Source organism: Phascolarctos cinereus, unplaced genomic scaffold, assembly GCF_003287225.1.
Source record: "Phascolarctos cinereus isolate Bilbo 61053 unplaced genomic scaffold, phaCin_HiC Scaffold_4;HRSCAF=312, whole genome shotgun sequence".
NCBI classification, from domain to species: domain Eukaryota; kingdom Metazoa; phylum Chordata; class Mammalia; order Diprotodontia; family Phascolarctidae; genus Phascolarctos; species Phascolarctos cinereus.
In genome coordinates, this window is record NW_027555847.1 from 234,495,183 (window position 1) to 234,521,809 (window position 26,627).

The 26,627-nt window shown below is 36.1% G+C and overlaps 1 protein-coding gene across 1 annotated transcript in view; it reads left to right on the forward strand.

Annotated features, from left to right (window-relative positions):
* LOC144454056 (aldehyde dehydrogenase 1A1-like) overlaps positions 1-26,627 on the forward strand; it is a 44,113-nt gene extending 17,486 nt beyond the window's left edge. The window contains exons 4-13 of the mRNA XM_021009573.2: positions 434-563; positions 3,158-3,219; positions 4,574-4,702; positions 6,231-6,344; positions 9,374-9,476; positions 11,751-11,935; positions 16,886-17,050; positions 19,274-19,431; positions 21,777-21,851; positions 26,086-26,627. Of these exons, the coding sequence (XP_020865232.1) occupies positions 434-563; positions 3,158-3,219; positions 4,574-4,702; positions 6,231-6,344; positions 9,374-9,476; positions 11,751-11,935; positions 16,886-17,050; positions 19,274-19,431; positions 21,777-21,851; positions 26,086-26,158 (1,194 nt within the window). The 3' untranslated portion in view covers positions 26,159-26,627. The remainder of the gene's footprint in view (positions 1-433; positions 564-3,157; positions 3,220-4,573; positions 4,703-6,230; positions 6,345-9,373; positions 9,477-11,750; positions 11,936-16,885; positions 17,051-19,273; positions 19,432-21,776; positions 21,852-26,085) is intronic.

Consider the following 26,627-nt stretch of genomic DNA (forward strand, 5'->3'; position numbering starts at 1 on the left):
CTGAACTAATAATTCCCACTATCCTACAGAAGGCAACTTATTTTGGAGATAGGACCTAGGGCATTGCCACGGGTACATAGAGGTTAAGAAACATAATCAGGGTCACCCTGCTAGTAGGCATTAGAGGAAAGAGTTAAGCTCAGTTCTTTTTGACTCCAAGCCTAGCACTCTGCTACTCTGTACTCGCTCTTCATTACTGTAGATTGTGGCCTAAAATAGTATTAGTGTAATGCTTTAAAAAAAAAAATCTAGGAGCAGCTAGGTGGCGCAGTGGATAGAGCACTGGCCCTGAAGTCAGGAGGACCTCAGTTCAAATGTGACCTCAGTCCAAACTCTTGACACTTACTAGCTGTGTGACCCTGGGCAAGTCACTTAACCCCAATTGCCTAAAAAAAAATCTAGACAAATATATTGTTTTTTTTTTAACCTTCAGACAATGGAATCAATGAATGCTGGAAAAATCTTTGCCACTGCCTACACAATGGATTTAGGTTCCTCTGTGAATGTTTTACGCTACTATGCAAGCTGGGCTGATAAGATTCAGGGTCGTACAATCCCAATTGGTAAGTAAATTTGAGAAGCACTTTAAATATATATATATATATATATGTATATTAATACAATGCTAGAATTATGTTTGACATAATCTCCCATTCTGTCCTTTTTCCTAATCCCTCCTCCTTTACTTCAGTCTCTGATAAAGATACTTGGCATTTAAAGTCCTAGGCCCAACCTATCTTTCCAATTGCATTGGACATCCCCTTCCCACATTATGTATTGTAAATAAATTGGTCTTCTCTGTTACTCCCACATGACACTCCATATCCCTCTCCATGTCTGTAATGGCTGTCTCCTATTCCTGTAATTCATTCCCTCCTACCTCTGCCTCACAGAATCCTTTTCTTCTTTTAAAATGCAGTTCAAAGAGGCAGCTAGGTGGTGCCGTGGATAGAGCACAGGCCCTGGAGTTAGGAGGACCTGAGTTCAAATCCATCCTCAGACACAACACTCACTAGCTGTATGACTCTGGGCAATTGCCTCATATAACAAAAAAAAATTCAGTTCAAGCTTCTATATGTAGCCTTTCTTGATCTCCTCAATTTCTTGAGCCCTCTCCTCTAAGTTACTTTGTGTTTAACTATTTTGTATATGTTTACTATTCCATATGACACCACTATATGATATTACATTTTTATATTATACATCTTTCCTATTTATTAGATTTATACTGCATACCTTTTTATATGTACTTATTTCTCCTGCCAGAATGTAAACTCATCACAAGTAGGGATTATTTTGTTCTTTGTTATGTATATTCTAAGTTCCTAGCGCAATGCCTGGCACAAAATGATACTTAATAACTATTTGTGGAGTGATTGGCTGATTAATAATGACAATTTCAACTGCTAGGATTTGTTAAGATTTATTAAATGCTTTTGAAAAAGTCAGCAGAATTATGTCATTGGCAGGCTTAGGAATATATTAATAATTATAAGTTATTATAAAATAATTATAAAATAAAATATGAAATATATTGCAAGTGCATGAATGATATTGTAAGTACATTAATACAATTAATGAAAAGAGTAAAATTTAACATACATACATACACCCATGCATGGGTTAGACTTTTCACAACTGATATGTTATGCCTAAGGTTTGGGGCCTTTTTTGTTTGTAATCTGTAATGATACATTACGGTTAGGTAATCAAGTAGTTAGCTGACATTCTTTCCTTGCTCTGATAATAACACGTGGACACAACTGTAGCCTTACTTAGTATTGTTGATTTAACCTCTCCCTGAAAGTTGTTAACTCAGAGAAAGATAATAATTAATCCAAGGCCTTGAGTCTCAGTTTGTGGAGAAGTGAAAGAATGCATCTTTTGTTTGTTTTTGTTTGTTGTTTATTTGTTTTAATGGGCCATGCAGGAAAAAAATCATGAAATGACAAATAGTTAGAAATCTGGAAAACAAGAATTGTCAGCAGAATTGATGTAGGCTAGAATCCAGCAGAAATACTAGTTGAAAAGTGAAGGAGAGGCAGAGTTTGAGCATAAAGGTTGGGAGATCAGCTGAGTGCTAATCTAAAATCTTCTTCTAAAGAGCAAATGGAGGAAAGTTGTCCTCAAGACATGCTCTACTTCCAGCATACAGGACTGACTTCACTTTCCAGTTTAATGAGCCTGATAGTTGAAGATTCAATGGAAATTATCTTTAAGTTTCCCCAAGGATTTAAAATAACCCTAGCAACACTGAAACTACCTAAAAACTAATAAAGAAGCCCAGTCAAGGTGAACCACAGATATGAGATGGGGATTGGGCAGGTCAATAGCAGTGAAACACAGAATGGGAATGACAGAAGAGTAAAGAAATAGTGCTATATAAACATGGGGCTCATTTGGGGGATCTAGTTTCTATTTTGACAAAGTGGGGGAAGGAATGAAATGTACAAATGGATTGAAATGAATAGGTATTAAGATGCAGCAAATATTTGTTAAGCACCTATTATGTATACGATCATCATTCTGCTAGGTTCTTGGGAAATACAAACAGGAAATTTAAAAAAAAAATAGCAAGAAGAACAAAATTGAATATTAAGCAAGTGGAATGAAGTCAAACTCAGATTTAAACCAGATGTCTTTGGAGCCGACGAAGAAGAGAAAAAGAAGATGGGAGAATGTTTGTGGGCCTCAGTTTTTATTATTTAAATCATTTAGAACAGGCCACTCGTGGAGGTTGTACCACTAGCAAGGGGAGTTTAGCACAAATATTTTAGGAATCTTGAACTCCAGAATTACATTTATCATGCTCCCTGCATACTCATCCCCTCTACATACATGCCATTCCCTATAACTTTCCCATTCATTTTCTGGAGATCTTTGCAAATGTATTTCAGAATGGTTGAGAGACTGGATTACGCCACTTTTTGGATCCTGTCAAACACCTGTGTAGTTGTTCTGGCAGGACTTGGGTGCGTGATTCAAGTGACATCAAATCCCATATAGTATTATAAAATCCCCTTTTTCTACATAGAAAATAATTGGCTTGTTTGTTTCTCCTGGCTATTTCAGAACAATATTTGTCTGATACACTATGTTTTGTTTTCTTTTTTTTTGCTTGGTTTTTTTTTTGTTTTTTTGGTTTTTTTGGTTTTAGATGGAAAGTTTTTCTCTTATACAAGACATGAACCTGTCGGTGTTTGTGGCCAAATCATTCCTGTAAGTTGCCTCCACATATTTGAAAACTCTGTCCTTAAAGGGTGAACCAGTTTACCTTTACTGCACAAAGAAGTGTTTAGAACTGTACTAAATACATAAGCTATGATAGGCATATGCAGTAAACCATGTTATACCTTTTTTCCCATTTCAAAGATGAAGAAACTGAGATATATTGAAGTTAAGTGACTTGCCTAAAGTCATACAAATAAAAAGTATGGGATGCCACATTTGAACTCAGGTTTTCCTGACTCCATATCCGGCACTCTATCTCCTTCACCACCTAGGTATAACATTTATATAGCACTTTAAGATTTGCAAAGTATTGCGTACATAATCTCATGATTCAGGTAATTTCTCACTTGATTTGTTATCTCATGTTCCAAATGATTTATGTAATGATTTAAAAACAAATGGAAACATATTTTTCTTTTGATTCCTTTAAGTAAAAGTCCATCCTTGCTGAGATTTCCTTTAAAGCCAAAGGAATGTCATCTGGATGATTAAACATTCACACTTCCCAGTATGCCATTCAGACAGATAAATAGATAGATGAGAAAATAATTAGATGAATACATGAATTGATAAATAAATGTAAGTGTATATAACACCACATAAACTTTACTGAGCCTTGTATCTCAAACTAATTGATCTGCTGGGTGATTTCAAATATTTGATATCCAATATAATAAATTTGAAAACAATAATTAGTAGTCCAGAGGACAAGAAATATTTCAATGCTTAATCATTTATGTGTCACATTGAGAATTGGGTTCCTTCTCCATGAACATGCTGCTCTTTGGGTCAGAGAAGTCATTCAATTAAAGGACCAAACTTACCCTTCCAGATCTACCCCTCACAAAGTGATTGGTTTTTCTGAAAGTTCTTTAAAAATATATATGAGTTCCCACTGAATCTGTATCCATTTAAAATCTATAAGGTCATAAATTAAATTTATACTATTATAATTATTATTATTATGTTTGGGAAATGTTGAATGTGTGGGAAACATAGTGACTATGGCTAAAATTACATTCATTGTTTTAATATTTTATAGAGTCATGATTTCAACAGTCTATGTAGATATTCTTCCTAAATTGTTTGCTTGGGAGAAAAAAAACTTTAGTTGATGGCTACTCCTCTGATTATCCTCACCAAACATAACTATGTTGGTCTTCAGATATAAATTATCACCTGCCCTATAATGAAAAGCATTTTAGCTGGATAGGACCTTCCAGAACTTCCATTCCACTGCTCAGAATCACCCCATGCCAGCACAAGGGATCAGTTATGGGTTTAATAGAAATGTGATTCATCATTAATGAGGAAAAATTGATGTTCATCTCTTGATTTGTAGTGGAATTTTCCTTTGCTTATGCTTATGTGGAAAATTGGACCTGCCCTTTGCTGTGGAAACACCGTGGTCCTCAAACCAGCAGAACAGACCCCACTAACTGCTCTTCATATAGCATCATTGATTAAAGAGGTAAGTTTGCTAAGTCACAGTGTGCTGTCTAACAATCTGCTATGTGAAAAACTAGAGTACTAAACTCATTAACAATCATTCTTCTATCATCCACAGTCCTTGATTTGTACTACATGAAACAAATAGTTCACCTATATGCAAATTGGCCATTGGGCTCTGCCCAAATGTGAGGAAACATTAAAATAATTGACACTGATTTCAGATAATCAAGATAAATGTCACATCATGATCAAGCAATAGAAGAACCAAGGGTAGCAACAGATGATAGATAGATGGATAGATAGATGGAAGGAATATGTACATACCGTTGATCAGTCACTCCCCTGCATGGTTACTACCATCTCTACTCTATCCCTTTTTGGTAAAGAAAAGTGAAGAACGTGAAGAAACAAAACATTTTATCTTCAGAACTCACCAAGGATTTTTGTCAGGATGAATGAATGAATGAATGAATGAAATCAGGATTGGGGAAACAATAATTTTACCTGCTCCTCTCTTCCTTTATTTTAAGAAGCACTAATCCCCCAAAAAACATATCATCCCTTGATTAGTCTGATTTTCTTTATAAAGATATTTCACTCCTCTAGAGTGCAATAGATAATGAAAATAAAGCTAATGGATGAGGCTTTCCTACTTGGTAGAGTTATTTTCTATAATTAGATTATGAAACTCTTGTTTCTGTTACCAAATTCACATTTCCTTTCCTGAGTTTGAGGGTTCATGGTGAAAGTATATTCAACTTCTGAGGTAGCTAATAGACTTGGAACACTACTGTTAGGGTGAAGTATCATGGTTCTGTTCTTCCATCCATTTGATATATCCCTCACAGATGAATATTTCACTAGTTTAAAAGGAATATGAAGGTACTTGGGAACATGAGCCAATGGGCAAAAATATGAACTCTCCAAACCAGATCTATGCATAATAATGCTAATTCCATACCGTATGTGGAACACTTTATGATTTTCAAAGCACTTTTACATGTATCTCCTCTTGTGAAATTAGAAATTCATGAACATTTGAAGGTGTCATGGAATCTGAACACTACCACAATTAGGAATGGAAGCTGCTTCTGAATAATGCAGCCTTCAAATATAATGAATAATAAAATATATGGGGTGGGGATGGGAGAAAAGAATGATAAAGACATTTTTTCTTCATGAGGAAGAACTAAAGATAGGAAGCAAAGTGTCATGGAAGAGAGAGTGTTAGACTTGGATCCAGGAAGGCCTGAGTTCAAATTCTGACTCAGACACGTATTAGTTGTGTGATCCTGGTCAAGTCATTTAGCCTTTCTCAGCCTCTCTTTCCTTCTCTCTAAAATAGGAATGATAATGGCTAATAGCTTGCAAAGTTGTTGTGAGAATCTAATGAGATAATATGTAAAGTGTTTTACAAAATTTAAGGTATTTTATAAATTAAGATGATAATGATGATAATGAGGTGATTATAAGCAAGGTATTTTTCTATTCATAGTAGTTTTAGATCTTTCTTCTCTAGAATTAATTTGTGACTGTCACTCTTTCAGGCAGGATTTCCACCAGGAGTAGTGAATATTGTGCCTGGTTATGGGCCCACAGCTGGAGCTGCCATTTCTTCTCACATGGATGTGGATAAAGTGGCCTTCACAGGGTCCACAGAGGTAAGTCAGATTAGATACTAAGGCATTCCCAGTGGCTAGTGTATGTAGCCATTTTGGGGTCAAGTTCTGTTTAAGTTGCATTCTTTTCTGATACTTACAAATATGGTTTGGAAAAAGGGAGTTTAGAGAGAGAGCAGTCTTCAGTTTTATTCAACAGGCATTAGTTAAGTACCATCTATCTGCAAGGCATTGTAAGTCTGAGAGAATGTAAGCCCCCTGAGAGGAAGGGTTCTCTCTCCTTTGCTTTTGTATAGTATCTAGCACAAAAATTGACAGAAAGTGGACATTTAATAAATGTTACTTAATTGATTAATGGATGGAGGCACCATTATTTCCCCTCCTAACCCTGACCAGACTGTCCTTTATTGTATATGTTATAGATCAAAATAAGCTTGAATTCTATCCCAGCAACTGATAGGGTGGGGAAGGCCAAGATGGGGTCCATATGTTGTTGTGAATGAGTCACACATATATAAGAGCTGACTGTATTTGCAAGCAAGACATGGTCACGGTCGTGAACTGGGTGTTTAAGCATAGGTCTGTAATGTAACAATGGATACTGTGATGGACATACAAATCAAACCTTGGCAGTTTTAAAATGATTACTTTCTATTTGGGGTATTATTTCATCAGATCAGTGCTGACTGGTATGCTAGGGTTAATAAGGTCTTACATGTCTATGGTGCTTTAGAGATTACAAAGTACTTTTCTTACAACAGCCCTGTGAAGAATAGCATGGACCCTGGAGTCAGAAATTTTAGAGTCAGGTCTAGGTTATGTCATGAAGTAACCGTACATATTCAGCAAATCACAACCTCTGAGTGTCTCAGTTTCCTCCTCTGTATAATAAAAGGGCTGGACTAGATAAACTTTAAAGGCCCTTATTATAATAGTCTGTGAGTTGGGTAGCACAAGTATATGCAATACCCATCTATATCCAATACAGCAACATGCCCATTTTAATAGTTTTAATTATAATAGCAATTCAGATCTCCCCTTATGCTTCTTTAAAACATCATTCTACCTATGTTGTTTTGTAAGAGGCTTTTTTTTTAAATTTCAAAGCTGTATGCTATTTATTCAGGTTAGACCCACTAGACACTAAAATAATAATACATGATATTTGCATAATATGTAAAGTTAAAGCCATGCTTTACTGAAATTATCTCAATTCATCCTCACAAAAATCCTGTGGGGTAGCTGCTATAGGCATTTTCCCCCATTTTATGGAGGGGAAAAACTGAGGCTTGGAAGAGTTAAGTATATTGTTACCTCAGATAATAGAAATGTAGGCAAAGACCAGCTTAATGCAGCAGCATTTGGGGACATCTAATATTTGGCCCAGTTACACATTTGAATATTTAGAATGGAGGCCAATAGTGAGAAGGTTTTCTGAATCGTATACATTAAACAAAATTGTACTCACTCTTTCATTCACACTTCCAACAACTATTGCCTAGTCAATTTACTATCTTTGAGGATCAGAAATGTACCGTAAATTCTAGTTTAAATTACACATACTAAAATGTTATGAAATATGAGAGGGTGCTGCTGCTTAGCAACCACTGTTTACAAAAATGGGTCCATTGCGACCCATTAAGAATAGAAGGAGAAAGAAGGAAAGATGTAATTTAGAGGAATGAAGATTCATTGTCTTCTCAAGTAAGAAATGTATGTACAGGATAGGAGAGTTGGGATGGGACATTTCAGATTGGCTCCACACCAGGAGAAGTCTATTTCTAGATTTGCTTGAACCCAGTTGAATTAAAACATTAAACTAGCTTTAATGTAACTAATAAAAGCAAACAAAACAGATTCAGGTATTTCGTTGTAGTTTATGGCAGCAGTCAAGTTACAAGCCTTGATGTATCCATTATCTAATTGTTATGGGTGGTTCCTTAATTTGTACAAATCACAACACCCCTATGCTATCTCATTCTGTTTAATTCCTGTCCATTTTACCATTTTTACCATTTTAACAAAAGCACTGGAGAACTTCCATTTATTATTTTAGTGTCTCCTATGTACTCGTACACCAAATGGACTTTCCAGCTACTGTCTCTTATTCTTACTACCTACTTCCTTTTCTGATCGTACATGACCTCAATTTCATTTTTCATGTCTCCAGGAGAATCACTGTTAGTCATGTTCTGTAGCCCACTTATATATGCCTCATGTCTTTCTGTTGTTTTTTTTTTTGACTGTTTCAAATTATAATTCTTTTTGAGAATGTTGATGTTGAAGAGAGGGACCTTTCCAGGAGGAAAAAATTTGGGATTGCTAAAAGCACTATGCATTTTTTCAAAAGCAATCCAGCCTTATCTCCTTCAGTGCAATTCTAGGCCTTATTTACTGCCCATCTACAGTGATTGCTGAAGTTGTACATGTGGACTTATTTGATAGGCTACTCATTCAGCTGTATGACATAATTTGGGCAACATACATATTTCATACACTTTGGCTTTCCAACATTGCTAGACAATTACTATACAAAATAAAAACTAGGACTTTCCTGCTAGCTGAATTAAAATAGAAAAGTGTTATTAAAATACACTTTTACAGCATCAATTGGCATGTATGAGCTTTCTATGTTTAAAGTTGAGTTTGGAAAACAACTTGCTAAATATTAACCATTATAATATAAACTGTTTGTTTATGATTGGTATATAACAAGATAAAATACAGAGATACTTGGTTGCAAGTAAAAGGCACCTCCAAATGCTTCCTTCCATTTTGCATCCTACTATGTGTTAGTGAAAAGGAGATTGTGATAGTGAACCCAGGGGATAAAGGAGATGATAGAATCTTACAATTTTCCAGTTGGAAAAGTTGGAAATCATTTAGTCCACTTTCCCATCTGAGTCAATACAAAAGAACAAACAATTTAAATGAGGAAACATCATGAGATATCCAGGACTTAGAAATCCAAGAGCTATGGATGGGAACCAACTAATTCTCCTTATCGGAGAATCCTTGATGTTATATTATAACATATAAAGTTATAACTTCCTCTTTCTGTTCTCTTTCAGGTTGGCCTGCTAATTAAACAGGCTGCTGGGAAGAGCAACCTGAAGAGAGTTTCACTGGAGCTGGGAGGAAAGAGTCCTTGCATTGTATTTGCTGATGCTGACTGTTAGTATGATTAATGCTTTTTTCTCTCACTTTTACCATGTCTCAGAGCAATGTTTGACCAATATCCTGCAATGAGCTAAATTATTTCTAGCTAGTTCACTAGGATGAGTCTTTTTTTTTTAAACTCAATACATGTTTCCACTCCTTAGCCCCTTCTGTATGCAAAGCACTTTGGTGGGGATACAAACAAAAACCAAAACATTTTCTCCTTTCAAGGGGCTTACATTCTACTTGAGTCTCTATAAGAATAAAAGAAACAAAAATCCCACATTCTTTATTTATGGAACATAATCAACTGAACCAAACCAAAAAGCAGAGTTATGCTTCACTTGTCTGTGACAGACCGTGTAAAACCAGCAGGCAGGCTTAATTTCATGTATATAAACGGACACACGGCTCTTTCAGTCATGGAACTGTATCATCTGCTTCCTGTTATTTTACCTGTATAACTTTTTAGATGACATTTCCCTATTGCATTCTCTGTACCACCCTGAGAGATGCTCACTTTTTAAAGTCTTTTTCCCAAAAATTAATTCAGAGGAACTTTAAGACGATGAGAAAGTTCCATCAAGTTAAAGAAAACTGAGTACTTAAGCTATTAAAAAGATGATGATGATGACGACGATGACAATAACAACAATAATAATGTCAACCAGAATTTATTTGACACTTTAAGATCTGAAAAATGACTTACAAATATTATCTCATCTGGTTGTCATAACAACCGTGGGAGGTAGGTGATACTATTATCTCCATTTTATGCCTGAAGAAACTGAATTTAAGTGGCATGCCCAGGGTCACGCAGCTAGTAAATGTCAGAGGCTAAATTTGAACTAAGGTTTTCCTGAGTTTAGGCTTAGTACCCTTTCCACTATGACATTTAGTGTCCTTTCAGTTATTAGAGAGGAACATGGGAAGTCTCCCAAACTGAACACTAAATAGAAAGCATCATCCTTTGAGCCAGGAAATAAGTGAATCTTGGCAGTATGCAAAGGTTAAAAAAATATGCATATCTCCAAAGCTAAGCTTCCAGGAAATTAGTATATTAAAAAAAGACTATGTTGTCTTCTAGTATAGAATTAAGAGAAATACAACTTTTTAATGTGCATGCAACTGTCTCAACAATTCATGAGAAGGTGGGTTTGTTTTTTTTAAGAATGTGGACCCACTTTTTAAAATAATATTTTATTTTTCTCCAATTACATGTAAAAACAACTTTAACATTCTATTTTTTTTTCACTTTGAGTTCCAAATTCTCTAACATCCTCTCCTCCCTGAGACAGTAAGCAATTTGAGAGAGGTTTTATGTGTGCAATCATATAAAACACTTTTTCATATTAGTGATTTTGTGAAAGAAAACTTTAAGCAGAGGAAAGAAAGAAAGAAAGAGAACGAATGAACGAACATAAATAGTGTGCTTTGGTCTTTGTTCAGACTGCCAGTTCTTTCTCAGGAGTCAGCATTTTTCATCATGAGTCCTTTGGGATTGTCTTAGAGAGATCATTATATTTCTGAGAATAACTGAGTTGTTCACAGTTGTTCATCCTATAATATTGCTGTTACTGTGTACAATGTTCTCCTGGTTTTTCTCACTTCACTCTGCATCAGTTCATGTAAGTCTTTCCAGGTTTTTCTAAAATCATCCTGCTTGTCATTTCTTATAGCACAATTATTTTCCATTGCAATCATATACCACAACTTGCTCAGCCATTCCCCAGTTGATGGACATCCCCTCAATTTCCGATTCTTTGCCACCACAAAAAGAGCTAATATAAATATCCTTGTACCAATATGTCCTTTCCTCTCCCCCCACCCCTTTTCTTTTTATTTTTTTGATATAGCTCTAGTAGTGGTATTGCTAGGTCAATGGATATGCACAGTTTTATAGGCCTTGGGCATAGTGTGGACCTACTTTTTGAAGCATTGTGAAAGTTTCTTTCTGGGGATCAAGATCAAAAGATTGCAAGTGAAAAGGGGAACTTTAGATTCTACTCCAGTTGTTCCTTTTGCTGTTGCCAGAGAGCAATTACTCGGATCTTTTCAAAGTGATATTTTGATGCTATTGAGTGCTGGAGACTTGTACAGTCAATTCAGGTTTCCCTCCACCATCTAGTTTTAATGCACTCTCCAAAACAAATATTCAGTGACAATGAGATCCAAAGGGAGACATAGATTATCTACTGTTTAAAAGACACTTCCTTTTCTCTTGGAAAAAAAAATCATCCTTTGGAAAGGTGTCCTTTTTGACTAACCTGTGTGATGTTTCCTTTACAGTGGATAATGCTGTGGAATTCGCCCACTTCGGATTATTCTTCCACCAGGGCCAGTGCTGCACCGCTGCATCAAGGCTTTTTGTGGAAGAGCCTATTTACAATGAATTTGTTAAGAGGAGCATAGAGCGTGCCAAGAAATACACTCTGGGGAATCCTCTGAACCCAGAAGTGCAGCAAGGCCCTCAGGTTGGTAAATAAAGGAATGCACAAAATAGAAAACAAAACTCAATAGAGAGAAAGGTGTTCGTCTCTATTCCCTTTCTCTGGATCCAGAATGAAATGAGGATGATGCTGGCCTTGCTTGTTTTCCTAGGCAAGACTGGAACAGATTGGAAAGATATGCACAGTCAGGATTTCCCAACTTGGGGCAGGAAACAAAACTTCCTCTTCCCCTGTTGTTTAAGCCTAATGACTGAAACTAAACAAGGGAACAAATTTAGAATTAAGACTATGAGAACATTTTTGTTAAAAAACAAAACAAAACAAAACACTGAGCCTGCTGGGTGAATCACCCTTACTTCTTACCTTTCACATAATTTTTGCCTCCTGCATTCATTTCTCTTACAAAATGAAGCTGTACAAAATCCTCTGTTCTTCCTCAAAATATCCTGTAGATAGATGACAAAGTGACTAAGAGCTGTGGACTGGAGTTGGGAAGACCTGAATTGAAATCTCCCCTCAGATACTATGTCACCATGGATAAGGCTCTCAATCTGTTTCCTCATCTGTAAAATGGGAATAATAATAGCACCTACCTCTTAGGGGTTCAAATGAGAAAACATACAAATAGTACTAGGCAAACCTTAATGTGCTGTATAAATACTATGCTGTTGTTATTATTATTATTATTATTTCTCCCATTCTCTCAGAGTGTGAATTGCCAGCATGCACGTGCACAACTTTTCCTCTAAACTATTTCACATGGAGATCTCAGCAGCCCCTTTGGATTTATTTATTTTCTCTATGCTGTTGATTCTCAGTTCTACTTCTTCAGTTCTAACCTCCCGCCAGACTCACATCTCCAGCTGCCAATTAGACATCTTAAACTGGCTGTTCCTCACCACGTCCAAAGCTGAATTCATTATCTTCCATGCCTCACCAATCCTTCCTTTTCCAAATTTTCCTGTTACTCTCTAGGGTAGCACAATCCTCCCAGTCACCCACAGTCACAACCTAGGCAACATCCTCAGCTACTCTCTCTCGTCTCCCATATTCAATTTATTGTTAAATCCTGTTAATTTTACCTACCTAATATCTCTCCCATATACTTCCTTCTCTTCTCTGACACTGCATCCAAAAGAAAGAAGACATAGGCCTCTATGAAATAAAATGTGCCTGTTAATAAACTAGTGACTTGACCCCTTAAAGAGAAGTACGCTTTTAGACCTCGATCCCTAAAAAATCATGAAATGAAAAGATTGTGTTATGCATTTAACCAAGAAGTAAACTGAGACAAAAAAAAAGAAAGAAAGAAAAAGAAATACCCCAGTCTTTCTACACAATTTAAACACCTTTTGTTGTTATTGAGGCAAAGAACTGATGACCACCCTCTTAATTTGTTTGGAATATTTGGCCTGTTGTTTCATTTCTCCATTGGTTGGGCCTTAAGTCTCTTTTTGTGTGATGTGTAGACAAAAGATAAATGTTTAATAGCCTTTTTTATAATTTGACCACAAGAAATGACAAATTAAAATGTTTCACAGATAATTCACTATGAGCTTATTGAACAATAAATTTAAGTCATTGAGAGTTGGTGAAATTGAGATTTTTAATAATGATTTCTATGCATTAGAGGTGTTTTGCAGCATGTATCTGACATAAATGAAGTTAGATGCCCCCACAAAACATGGGAGAATCACTTTTTATACTTCAAGATGAATAAAGGCCATAGGAAAGTCAGATGGCATTGCCATTTCCTTCCCTAGCTCATCTTTACAGATGGGGAACTGAGGCAAATGGTATTAAGCAACTTACCTAGAGTCATACAGCTAGGGTCTGAGGCCAAATTTGAACTCATGAATTTGTAGTCAGTCTTCCTGACTTCAGGACCAGTACTCTATCTACTTCATCACCTAGTTACCCTGGGCTGTGAGAGTTCTATTCAAATATTCTAAGGCTATTTGAACTAAGCCTTTACATTCAGATAGACACAGAAGCATGAGAGACCATTTCAGGCAAGAGGAATATTACAGATATTAACAAAGAGGTGGCAAATGGATTGTTGTACTTAAGGGTAAGTAAAGAGACTAGGCTAAGAGGAGGAGGGGGTGTATATAGGGAAAGTGATGAGAAATAAAGTCATGTAGATAAGTCAAGATCTGATTAGGAATGGATTTGTAAGTCAGGACGAAGAGTTTCAGTTTGATAAAGTAGGCTTTAAAAATGACAAAAGTGGTATTTTATGAAGATTAGGTTTACCAGCTTCTTATATGCAGGATGGATTAGAGATGAGAGAGCCTAAAGTCAGAGGGATCATAGAGAGGCCATTGCATACTATGGAGAATGGAGAGGAAAAGACATTTTAGAACACAGAATGAGATGGAATATGTAGGGGGAAAAAAAGAGGGAAGAGTCAAAGATGTCACATTTTTTTCCAGCCTGGAAGCTTAAAAGAATAATGATACCAGTGCAAGAAATTGGGAAGGAGAACCAGTCTAGAGAATGGAAGAAGAGAAGGTGATGGCAGTTTAGAAAAGGTGTTAGATTTGATTCCTGTCTCTGCCCTTTGGTACCTGCATGACCTTGGGTCTGTCATTTAAACTCTGGGCCTCAATTCCTCATTTACAAAATCAGCACATAGGACTAGAATTTTATTCATTTGTCATAAAATCGTAGATTCAGAATTGGAAAAGATCTTAAAATTCATGGGTACAGCCTCAGATGAGGAAGCTGAGGCCCATGAAGTTTAAGTGACCTGCCCAGGGTCACACAGTTAGTGGCTAACTCCAAGGCCTAGGTGAAATCTCAGGTTCTCTCGAGCTCTGGATCTATGATCATATTGTCCTGCTCATTGATTATACAGTTATAAGTTGGAAATGTGAAACTTAAAGACAGTGGAACTTAAAGTGTTCATTTTTACATAATTATAGTGTGGTTGTCAAAAGAAAGTGGGGAAAACTGTTTCCAGACCCATAGGTAAGTGAATTCTCATTCCCAGCCAGCCCCATGAATGCAGATCAGACTGAAAGCAGAGGAGGGGAGTACAAAAGGAGATATGGGAGCTGATCCATGAGTGTTCTGCTTTGGGAAGTCACCATGTAATCCTTGACTCACTTGTACCCTAATAGAGTGACATGAGCTAAATACTGAAAACCTATTTATATAGTAAGCAAGATTCATGAAAAAAATAAATATCTGTTTCTTGTTAAGTTGCAATGAAGAAAATAGAACAGGGACTGTTCTCATTTTTAATTTTTAACCGTAAGCTTAGAACATAGTAGAGAGGGCATAGGGACTGAACCTGGGATTTCACTGGGGTAAAGCAGAGGTGTCAAACTCCTGGCCAGCAGGCCATAAGCAACCTGCAAAACTCCCAAGTATGGGCAGAACCAGATAAACAAAATAAATAAATAAATAAATAAAAATACAACAAAATAAAAAAAAAAAAACACAGTGCAATAATTTGTGGTTTCCTAAATCAGCATGTGCCCTGCAGGGATCACTTTCTATTTGAGTTTGCTGCACTAGAGTATTCCCTGGTGAGGAAACTCCCTCTTATCAATGCAGGTCATTGCTTTCTCTGTAACTTAGAGAGTTACCTGGAGCATTGATATTTTAAGTGATTTACTCAGCCATCAGCAGGTCTTCTTGACTTTAAAGTAAATTATCTATTATGCCACACTTCCTCTTAGTGACATACAATAAGTGCCTGTTGTTGGTTCGATTAATTGATTGGGTAAGGTGACCCTCTTGAAAACTAACAGTATCTCATTTATGTAATATTTTAGAACTTAAAAACAATTCACTTATAACAGCCCTATGAGATAGGGCAGGCAGTGCACATGTTGTCATCCCATTTTAAGGAGGAGGAAACTGAGACTCATAAAGGTTGAGGGAATGAATACCTTACACTCACATAGCCAAATAAGTAGTAGAGCTAGAATTTGACCTGAGTCTTCTGACTCCAAATCCAGTACTGTTTCTTCTATACCATACTTTCTTTTATTTTGTCAGCCTTATTCCCAAAACATGCATATGAATAATTGGGAACTTTTAAAAACAACTCTTTTGCTTTGATAATTTTCTTTTTTTCTTTGCATAATAATAAATGTTGAAATACTTAACAAAGAAACTGAATATTTACTAAATTATTTTTACTTAGGATAATCTCAATGGCATAAAATAATGTCAAGAGATAGTTACCGTGAGAGAATGCTAATAGACAAAAATTGTGTTTGTATTGTGTTGGCTATTACCGAGTAATTGTCCTGGAAACACTAGGCTCCCAGTCTAAGTTCCCATTTTAAACTTCTCTGGATGAGTTTTGTCATAAGCTTTATTGATTTCAGGGGAGAGTTGTGAACTCATTGGGAACAAATATCCTTCTAAATTGTAGGCCCAGTTCTAGATGACTCTTTTATTTTTTAAACCAAGTAAAAGTAAATCAAGATTAATTGGAGGCTTTTTCTTAATTTTTTAAGGCAAATTAAAATGGATTTTGGTTGAATTGCAATTGGACAATAATATATTTGATATCTCCAAAGCTCTTAGCACAAGATGTTTTAGAATTTGTTTTATTTATATAAACACATTCTAAAGTAATTGAAGACCAGACATTACGGTTTAAGAAGGTGTTTCTTTTTCTCTTTATTTTAGCCGTGTGTCAAAGATTCATTTAAATTAACCAGCCATAAGATTCTTCAACACAAACATTTTTAGTAATAAAAATAATCTTAATTTATATTGATATAATATTTTAAGGTTTACAAATACAGAGTTTAAAAAAAATCCAACTACTTCCAGGCCAGGGAAGCTATTTAGATGTGGCATTTGTAACATTTAACCATTTTCTGGGTTTGTTTGCTTGTTTGTTATTGTTTTAATCACAAATTCAAAAAATTATCATCACTTTAAGTTGATTCTTTTCTTTCTTTTCTGTTAATCCCTTCCTCCCCCACCCCTCATATTTTCACGTAGATTGATAAAGAGCAGTACAATAAAATACTTGACCTCATTGAGAGTGGCAAGAAGGAAGGAGCCAAATTGGAATGTGGAGGAGGCCCTTGGGGAGACAAAGGTTACTTCATCCAGCCCACAGTTTTCTCCAATGTTACTGATGACATGCGCATCGCCAAAGAAGAGGTAAAGGACTTGGTTCCAATCTGTACCTTCAGTTACTTTCTTTTTTGTACACAAAATGTCCATTTTCAAGACACAATTGGTTGAATAACTTTCCCAATAGAACCTTATCTCCCCCTCTTTTTGACTTGTCTTATTTGTTGATAGAATTGCAGCTGTTGCCATCTAGGCTAAGAAACATGGAGCACTCCCCAACCATCTGGCAGTAATTACTGAATATCATATGCAGTTTCAAATTATACCCATTATCTTACAGATAATGAAGCCATCTAGAACAAATCTGTAACAATATCTGGAGAGATGAAGACTTCATAGCATCTGTTAATGACTTCGTAGTCATCACTGTGACTGTGAAGAAGTCTTCACTTCTATTCAACTCAAGTTTTGGCTTCCCTTTCTTTCTTAGCCCTTATCCCATCAAATAACAACAGTGATGATAATCACTAACATTTATATAGCACTCCAAGGATTAGAGCACCTTACATATATTATTTAACAGAGATGTAGAGTACAGTGACATTCAAAAAGCTGAGAGACATAATTTCTGTGTAATTAATCATTTTATTAATAATGCTAACATATTACCAACAGAAAGGGTCAGTGACACTCTTTTTTTTTTTTTGGTGAGACAATTGGGGTTAAGTGACTTGCCCAGAGTCGGTGTTAGAGTTATGTGTCTGAAGCCAGACTTGAACTCAGGTCCTCCTAACTCCAGGGCTGGTGCTCTATCCACCGCACCACCTTGCTGCCACTGACATTTGTATTTTTTAAAAACTTTTTAAGTACATGGTTTTTGAGCTCCCTTCCCCAACTCTAAAACCACAAGTAGAGGATGAAGGAATACCCAGGTTAGGGTAGGATCATAGTACTCAGGATTTAGAGCTAGAAATTACCTTAAAAATCATCTAGTCACACTCCCTAATTTTAGGATGAAGAAAATGGAAGCCCAGAGAGATGATGTGATTTGCCCAGGGTCACTCTGCTCATAAGTAAAAGATATGATTCCTTCTGATTGGATCATGCATTCACTCATAGACCATAGGAGGTGAAGGAGTGGAGCTGACTTCTGAGCAATCGAATCACTCCTTGGTTTTATCCAAATCCTTTCCTCCATCCTAAGTTCAAAACTAATCAAGTGGGGCAGCTAGGTGGTACAGTAGATAGAGCTCCAGCAATGGAGTCAGGAGAACCTGAGTTCAAATCCAGCCTCAGAAATGTAACTATTACTAACTGTGTGACCCTGGGCAAGTCACTTAACCCCAATTGCCTCACTGAAAAAAAAAAACAACCTAATCAAGTGACTCCTGGCTACAAGTACTATTACAGGCTAGAGACCAGATCATAAAATGTGCTCAGTCTGATGGAATATTTATAGTTAAATCACTTCACACCCTGATGAATACCTTCTTCCAGAAGGCCAGTGTTATCTTCTGAGGCTTGTTCTTTGCTATAGGGTGTCCCCAAAATCTTGGTACAGTTTTAAGCTTTGATAGCAGCTTAAAATCACCCCAAGACTTTTGGGATATTTCTGTAGTTTTCATCAAAAATTAAAAGAAGGAATGGGAAGTTTAAAAAGTCATCACCTGAAATCTGGCTTCTGATACAAATGCAGTAAATTTTAAGTATAGTCATAGATCTAAAGCTTTGTAGGGGCATTGGAGGTCATCTGTTCTAACCCCCTCATTTTACAGATAAGTAAACTGAGACTGAAAAAAGGCAAAGTGATTTGACCAATATCAAACAGGTAGTAAGTAGCAGAGCCAACATGAGAGCCCATGTCCTCTGATTCTGGCATTCTCTCTACTATACTGCCTCCTGACCTGTTTTCCGTTAAGACATTCATTCAACAAGTATTTATCAAATACCTGCTATGTGCAAGGTACTGTGCTAGTCACTAGGAAAACAAACACAAATCTAAAACCAGTCTCTGATCTTGAAGTGTTTATAGTCTGTCTGATAAGAATTACTTGCCATAGATATAATTCTAACACATAAGTATGGGGTCCAATTTACTCCGAAATGATTTCATCTGTCATTTTAGGAAAACATCCGTTCATAAAAGAGTTGTCAAGCTTCAATTCATACCCCAAATGAAATGAACAAATAAAAAACAAACTGTTCATACAACAACAAAAAAACTCACCTTGATTTGATTCTTATTAATGTGCTTTCCCCCCTCTCTTTCATTCCCTCCACTTCTTTCTCTCTCTCCTTTCTATGGAGCAGATTTTTGGACCAGTTCAACAAATCATGAAGTTTAAAACTATCGATGAAGTGATCAAGAGGGCCAACAATACCCACTATGGCTTATCAGGAGCAGTTTTTACCAAAGATCTTGATAAAGCCTTGACAGTTTCTTCTGTTCTTCAATCTGGAACAGTCTGGTAAGTCAAACTTTATTGATGTCACCTCTTGGTAGATTCTATCATATCTCAAATCACATTAAGAGAAAAACTTGGACATTGAGAAAACAGTATTTTTTCCCCTTTCAAACTAGGTAGGCTACTGGGATGTAGACTTGTCTGCTTGTTTTCTGAGCTGTAATTGCTTCATCTATAAAATAAGGAATTGTACTAGATGAAATCTAGGATCCTTTAAAGTGCTAACATCCATGATTCTCTTATCAAATATCTCTTGGATAATTACTCTGGCAAAGGTTGATGTGTGTTTCCTGTATTTAGAAGGAGATCCTTAAGGAAAAACTCATCTGCATGTTTTTAATTTTGAACACCTTTACATTTCTTACAACTGAACATTTGTTTCTGGACTGCACTAACTTGACTCTTAAACATTGTGCACAGATATAGAATTGAACTTTTTTTTTCCTCCTTGTGCCAAATGTGATGACAAACTTAAAATGATAGCGTCCATGATAACAGGCCATGTTGTATGCCTTCCAGATGAAGCAATGTGACATGAATTATCAACTGTACCTACCTCCTGAGTCCCTGATCAGATAAGTTGATAGTACTAAAAACTTAGGGTACCATGCATAGTCTTATTATGTATGTTTCCTTGAATAGCTAGCTATTTTGGCCTTTTCCAGCCAACTCTTTCATGCTATGGTAGTTAGGGCCCTAACTAAAGATTGTAAGGCAAGGCAAGGTAATAGCATTTACTTTATGCTGTGTCCCTTGCTAAACTCTGGAATTAAAAATATAAGTTATGTTCTAGAAACTTTTCTGGGTGGTTCCTGAGACACAGAAAGAACACTACAGGCCCAGAATTATGAGTTACCTAAAAAACATAGATTTTCCTGACTCATACATGCTCTTGACAGTTTGTTTTTTTAAGTATGTGCCCTTTCTACCCCATGGATACTGAGTACTTTGGTGGGGTATTGACCTAGGTAGCTCAGTGGATAGAGTACTGAGCATGAAGTCTGAAAGACCTAGGTTCAAATATGGCCTCATACACTTACTAGCTGTGTGACCCTGGGTAGATGACTTAAACTCTCTTTACCTCAGTTTACTTACCCCCCCCAGATCATTTTGAATAAATTGATCAAATGATATAATAATGGTAAAGTGCTTAGCACAGTACCTGGCATATAGTATTATATAAATGCTAGTTATTATTATTATTTGTAGATTGTAATGTTTTATTTTTCATGCATGTGCTTTAATATATTAATCCCTATGATGTTGTTGTTATTTTTTTGCCTTATTGTTAAGTAAATGGTTTTATTTAAAACTCAAAAGTGTCATCAGTAAGGGTGGCTGGTTTGTTTAAATGATAACTCATCAGTGGGGACTCAAGAGCTAACATGGTGAATATAGAAAGTATATATCTCCTTAAATATGGTTAACCCTAGGATCTTGAGAAAATTTTAATATAATCACATTTTGGTAAGAACCTAGACCCTTCAGTAAAAGAGCAAGTTAAAGTGAATGAGATAGTCCAGAGAATAAGTAGGTGTCCACATACTCATGTGAGAGGTATGGGATATTAATTATGGATGACTACCACATTTACTTGCTATATTAATAACATCATTCATGGCATAGCTTATAAGCAGTGAAGACTTTCTTGTGATGCTATCCTTTAAAATGTAATAAAGATCTAAGTTCTCTTGGCTTCTTGTGAGTCACATAGGCTGTGAAATGAGTGGATGGGATATGTTCTCCTCCAGTAGAAGGAGTACCCATACTGATGAGATGACAATGCCATTGAATTAGTAAAGTACGTATATAAATTACTTTAGAGTTAATAGCTAAAGAGTTAAATGCTTTCACCTTTTTAGTTCATATAAACCTAGAAAATTTTGCATTAATTATCTACTATGAACCTTGTAGAGAGGCAGTTTGTCCTAGTAGATAAAGAGATGACCTCAGAATCTTGAAGACCTTGGTGCAAGGCCTGCCTCTAACGCATATTGTCCATACCTCTGAATAAGTCATTTAATCACTTAGCATCCTGAGGCATTTAGGATTGTAAGTTGCAGAGCAGATGCAAGTCTGCTTTGGTAGAGAAACTTTTTTTTCACTGGGAGTTCTGTGTCCCAGTGAAATTATAGGTCTGATCCAAAAATCAGAGGAGATAATATTTGTAAAGCACTTAGCACACAGTGCCTGACACAGTCAGCCCTTAATAAATTCTTATTCACTTTCCTTTCCTTTCCTCTTTTCCCTTCCAAAAAAAATCAAATTAACCTATTCATACATAGTAGGCACTAAGCACTTGCTAACTGAATCAAAATGTTAGTGTAAAAAAACCCTTGTCTTTGCAGGGTGAATTGCTATGGTGTGATTTCTCCTCAAGCCCCTTTTGGTGGATTCAAGATGTCTGGAAATGGGCGAGAATTGTAAGTAAAGCCTTTTGGCATTTTATGTGGCGTATCTACAACATGTGTTATGTAAGACTTGTTTTCATGATATTAGTTGATGTTACCTGTGTGCTAGGGAATGAGTTCAGAGTCTCTATTTTATCATGTGCCTGCCTTACTCTTTCTTAGGAACCTGTTAGCCTAAATAGCTCATTGAATCTTAAATTCTACAGATTAGTATGAAAAAGAGTAGGCAAATACATTTACATATATATATATATATATATATATATACATATATATATATATGTATATATATATATATATATATATATATATAACAAAAGTTAACTCAATAACAACACTGACTAAATTATGATGAAACATGTCACATCTTTTGTGGAGATTACAGACTTGTTGAGATGAAAGGATGTGTGTGTGTGTGTGTGTGTTTAAAAGGGAGTAAAATAAAGAGTAATATTTGGAGATGTGGGAAGGGTTAGACCATTAGCAATGGATGGAACTCCAGGAGTCAAAACATTACTCTGTGCAGCAGATTAGCTATTCCTTTGTAATTGAGAGGCTATGTTAAAGGCAGAATTTGAACTCGGGACTTCCTGATTCCAGTGCTGGCACTCTGTTCACTGGTCTTTAATGCCTCATGAGGAATAGCACAAACTTCCAAAATTTAGAGAAAGTCTATATGCACATTAAAGTAGAGAGACATAGAGATGTAAAGGAAAATAAATTGAGCAGTGGAAGTAGGCCCTACTTCAAGGTCTATTGCTAATCAATGTGACCTTATATAAGTCACATAACTATTCTGGACTTAAATAAATATTTAATTTTCAATCAAAATGACTTAATGAAAGCCAGTTTTATTGGACTCACTTGTGCATGTCAAATCCCCAGTTAATGCATACTTTTCTAATTCAAATAAATTCAAGAAGCATTTGTGAAGCAATTACTAGTTGCTAGGTGTTGGAAATGTATAGACAAAAAGAAAAACACTCCCTGCCTTTGTAGAACTTAGATTAAAAAAAGAAAAAGGTAAAACTGTACCTTAGCTATTATTGTAATTCATTATGTCGGCTCACACATTGCTAAAAATGCAATCTGAAAATTGGCTTCCTATCTTACCAGGCATTAATAACCTTAGCCACATGCATCAAAAATGAAAATAATCCCAAACCATTCTCAGTGAATTGTCATTTGATGTACCCTTTCAGCAAAGCACAGAGAAGACTTAGTAAGGTTTAGAAGCTGCAGGTCCCCATTGCAATTTAAATATTGTACCTACTCTATTATCTATTATCCACTGAAGGATTTGATCATTCACTATAACAATGCAACTTGACTTGTCTTAAAATAAATACCTATACTCCATCAGAAGAAGAGTTTTCCTGACATTCAGAATACATGCATTTGTAAAAATTACTTCTGTTTCCCTATTTTTCCTTCTCCCACTTTCTCTCTTACATTATCTACCTCAAGTATTGACTCTTCTTTTGAGGGGTTACTGCCAAGCCATTGCTGTATACTCTTCAAATTGGACCTTTGAATTAATTGAGTAGTCATAAAATAACAGAGTGGTATAGCTTTTATACTGTAAATTTTAGTTTCTATATCTTAACAAATGAAGGTATTGGACTAGGTAAGTCTAGTTCTGAAATGATGTGATTCTAAGTTCATCACACATGAGAAGTCTGGAAACACTGAAAATTAAATGGTAAATAAGGCCAGGGAACTAAAGACTAGGACATGATAGACTAATCATTTCAGAAATATTCACAGTTGCACTGTTTAGCTAATTCAGAATGACAAGGCACAATGAAATCAAATAACACAGATAAAAAGTACAAAGCATTCCAACCCATAATAGGCATCTCTTTATAAACTAAAAAGTAACTTTCAATAAGGTTGCCCATAAGAACTCAGAGAGAAAGAAAGAAGTCTCTTTTGAGATTTTTGGCTCAAACTACATATACCACTGTTGGCTGAATTCCCACAGGAGCCAAGTTTGTGATGTTTAACTGACACATTATTTTTTGGAAAATACTAGAAGTTATATTCATGACTTTCAAATTTGAAAAATGACAGTTGTTCAGTTGAGATTTAAGACCCCAAATATTCACACATAGTTTTATTAAAAAAAACAACACTCTCTTTCAACTCACATTATTATACAGGCCTAGGGTGGGGAACCTACGACCTCAAGGCCACATGTGGCCTCCTAGGCCCTTGGATACAGCCTTTTGACTGAGTCCAAATTTTACAGAACAAATGCTTTTATTAAGGGGATTTGTTCTGTGAAGTTTGGATTCAGTCAAAGGGCTGCACTTGAGGACCTAGAGGGCCACCTGTGGCCTCGAGGCTGCAGGTTCCCCACCCCTGATCTTAGGTCTCATCAAAAAAGACATAAGAATAGCATGAAAAGACTCTAAATACAAGCAGAGCTGTAGCCAGATGAGCTTCCATTGTTAAGAAAAGGGAAAAAAAACTTAGAGTAACAGGCTTTGCATTAAGTGTGTTGAGAACATCTAAGAAGCTGTTTGATGAATCAGGATGGGTTCCATGTAAAAGGTATATGAGTTGCATCTAAAGGGAAGAAAGGGGCTAGGAAGCATAAGTAAGGAGTGATTGTATTCCAGGCAAATGGGACAACCAGTGAAAAGTTATAAAGACCAAAGTTGGGATTGCAAAGTACACAATAGGAGTATCCCTATTCTTTCACTAATCTAAACGTGGCAAGTAAGTTCTTAGGATGGGTACAAAGTCTTTCGGTATCAGTAGTGAGCCATTAAGGTTCAGACCAACTCTAATGATTTTCTGGGGAGTTAAGGATGTGTCTACATAAAGTGTGTTTAATTGTGTTTTGGAGGGAGGTAGAGGTAGCTGGGGAGGGAGGCTGAATTATCTTCTAAAGAAAAAGATTTTTGTTTGTTTTCTGCTGTTTAGCTTATTGCAGAACATGTAATAAGGTGATTTTAAACTTTGATTTCAAAACATGTTTGTGTGCATGTGTGTAGACACACCCACATTTTAGAAGCAAAGGTCTTTTCATTTCATGCCAGCCAACAAGATAAACATAATGTGGAATATTGTTGTCTGGCAATAAATACTTGAGCTTTTAATTCCTCTATAGTATGTTTATGATATTTGCTTTTTTAGAAGTATTGATTTCTTCTAGTTTTGCTGTTTGTGGTGTTTATTTGAAGGAGTATTAGAAGTTCTCAATGTTAAATTTGTCTATTGAATGGTCACCTTTGATCTCATGATAATTTAATAGTAACTATAAAATGCTTTTTGAGTACTATGAAGCTTAAGCTCCCTAAACAATATTCACTTGTGTTTTGGAATCCCACTCACCTAGAGATATACCTAGGAAAGGGTGGCCAGGACTTTGCATCAGGTGCTGATCAGGAAAGAAAGGCATATTTACTCTCTCCATGTTATAAATGTCCCCATACTGCCTTCCTCACTGGCTGCCATCCTGCACCTCTTCAGGAGTTTGGAGATGGGATATGGGCTTTAGGAGATAGCACTCTTCGAGGACAAACAGGGAGGCAGGCCACTGATTTTCCCATTGAAACTGTATATAATTGAACTGTCCTATTTATATGTTGTCTCCCTGTCCCCTCCAATTGTCCTCTGCACTATGTTGCTATCTCACTCCTCTCCTTAGCCTCCATCCCCTGCCAGTTACTTATGTAGCTAGATATTCCCCTACACTTGATTTTGGAAATGTTTCCTAGAATTTCAGCCCTGTATCTGATGAAGTTATGCCTGTATTACTTAACTATAATATGAACATCAGTGTTAAAACTTCCAATTTCTAAAACAATGTAACTGGGCATCCAAAAGGCCATAATTTTTTATTTGATTTTACAGGAGAGTAATTATTAGTGTAGAAGGTGCCTCTAATAGTTATTGCTTCTTTTCTTGATGTTTCTGAGAAGATAGAATGCTTCTGAAGGCATTAATCCTAAGGATTTGTGGAGGGTCCATAGATGGGATTTTGTGAATATGGGTAAGTCCCAATGTAGAAATACCTTCTAGTGATAAAGATCAGCAATTCGTCATGAATTTATATTCTTTGAGATTTGAAGCACTTGGAGATTAAGTGACTTACTCATGGTCACATAGCTAGCACAAGTCAGAAGCAGGACTGCCCTTCAGCCACTCCCCTATGTTGTCTTACACCTACCCTAATGAACAGGTCCAAATTCATACTGAGATCTCAAATGCAATTTTGGATTGTTTTTCTCTCTAGGGGAGAATATGGTCTCCATGAATACACTGAAGTCAAGACTGTCACAATCAAGATTTCTGAGAAGAACTCCTAAGAATGCCACAGGAGGTGGTGTTCCATATCTTCGATGGCTGAGCATCTCTAACCCTAAATCATGAAAGATATTACATATGCTACTTTCTCCTGACATTAACAGCATTAAAAAATTATATCTAGGACATACTATATGCCTTCTTGCTCTCATGTAAACATGGTCAATCTAGTCTACCTGAAATTTGGGGGTTGGAATTAACTGAAGATCAGTCATGAGTTTTTCTTGGTAAATGATTCTTGCAGTTTAAGCCATAAAAAACATTGAAAGAAACGTTTGGTATTTTTACTTTTTCTTTCTATTAATGGTTAATTGAAATTTACTGTACACATTAACTTACCAATTAGTCATACTCTGATCACCAAAGCTGTTAAGATTTCTTTGCCTTGGAAAACAATGTGTCCAATAAAGCAATAACCACTCTGCTTAACTGTAACTTCAATATCAGTTTAATTAAAACAATCTTACATAA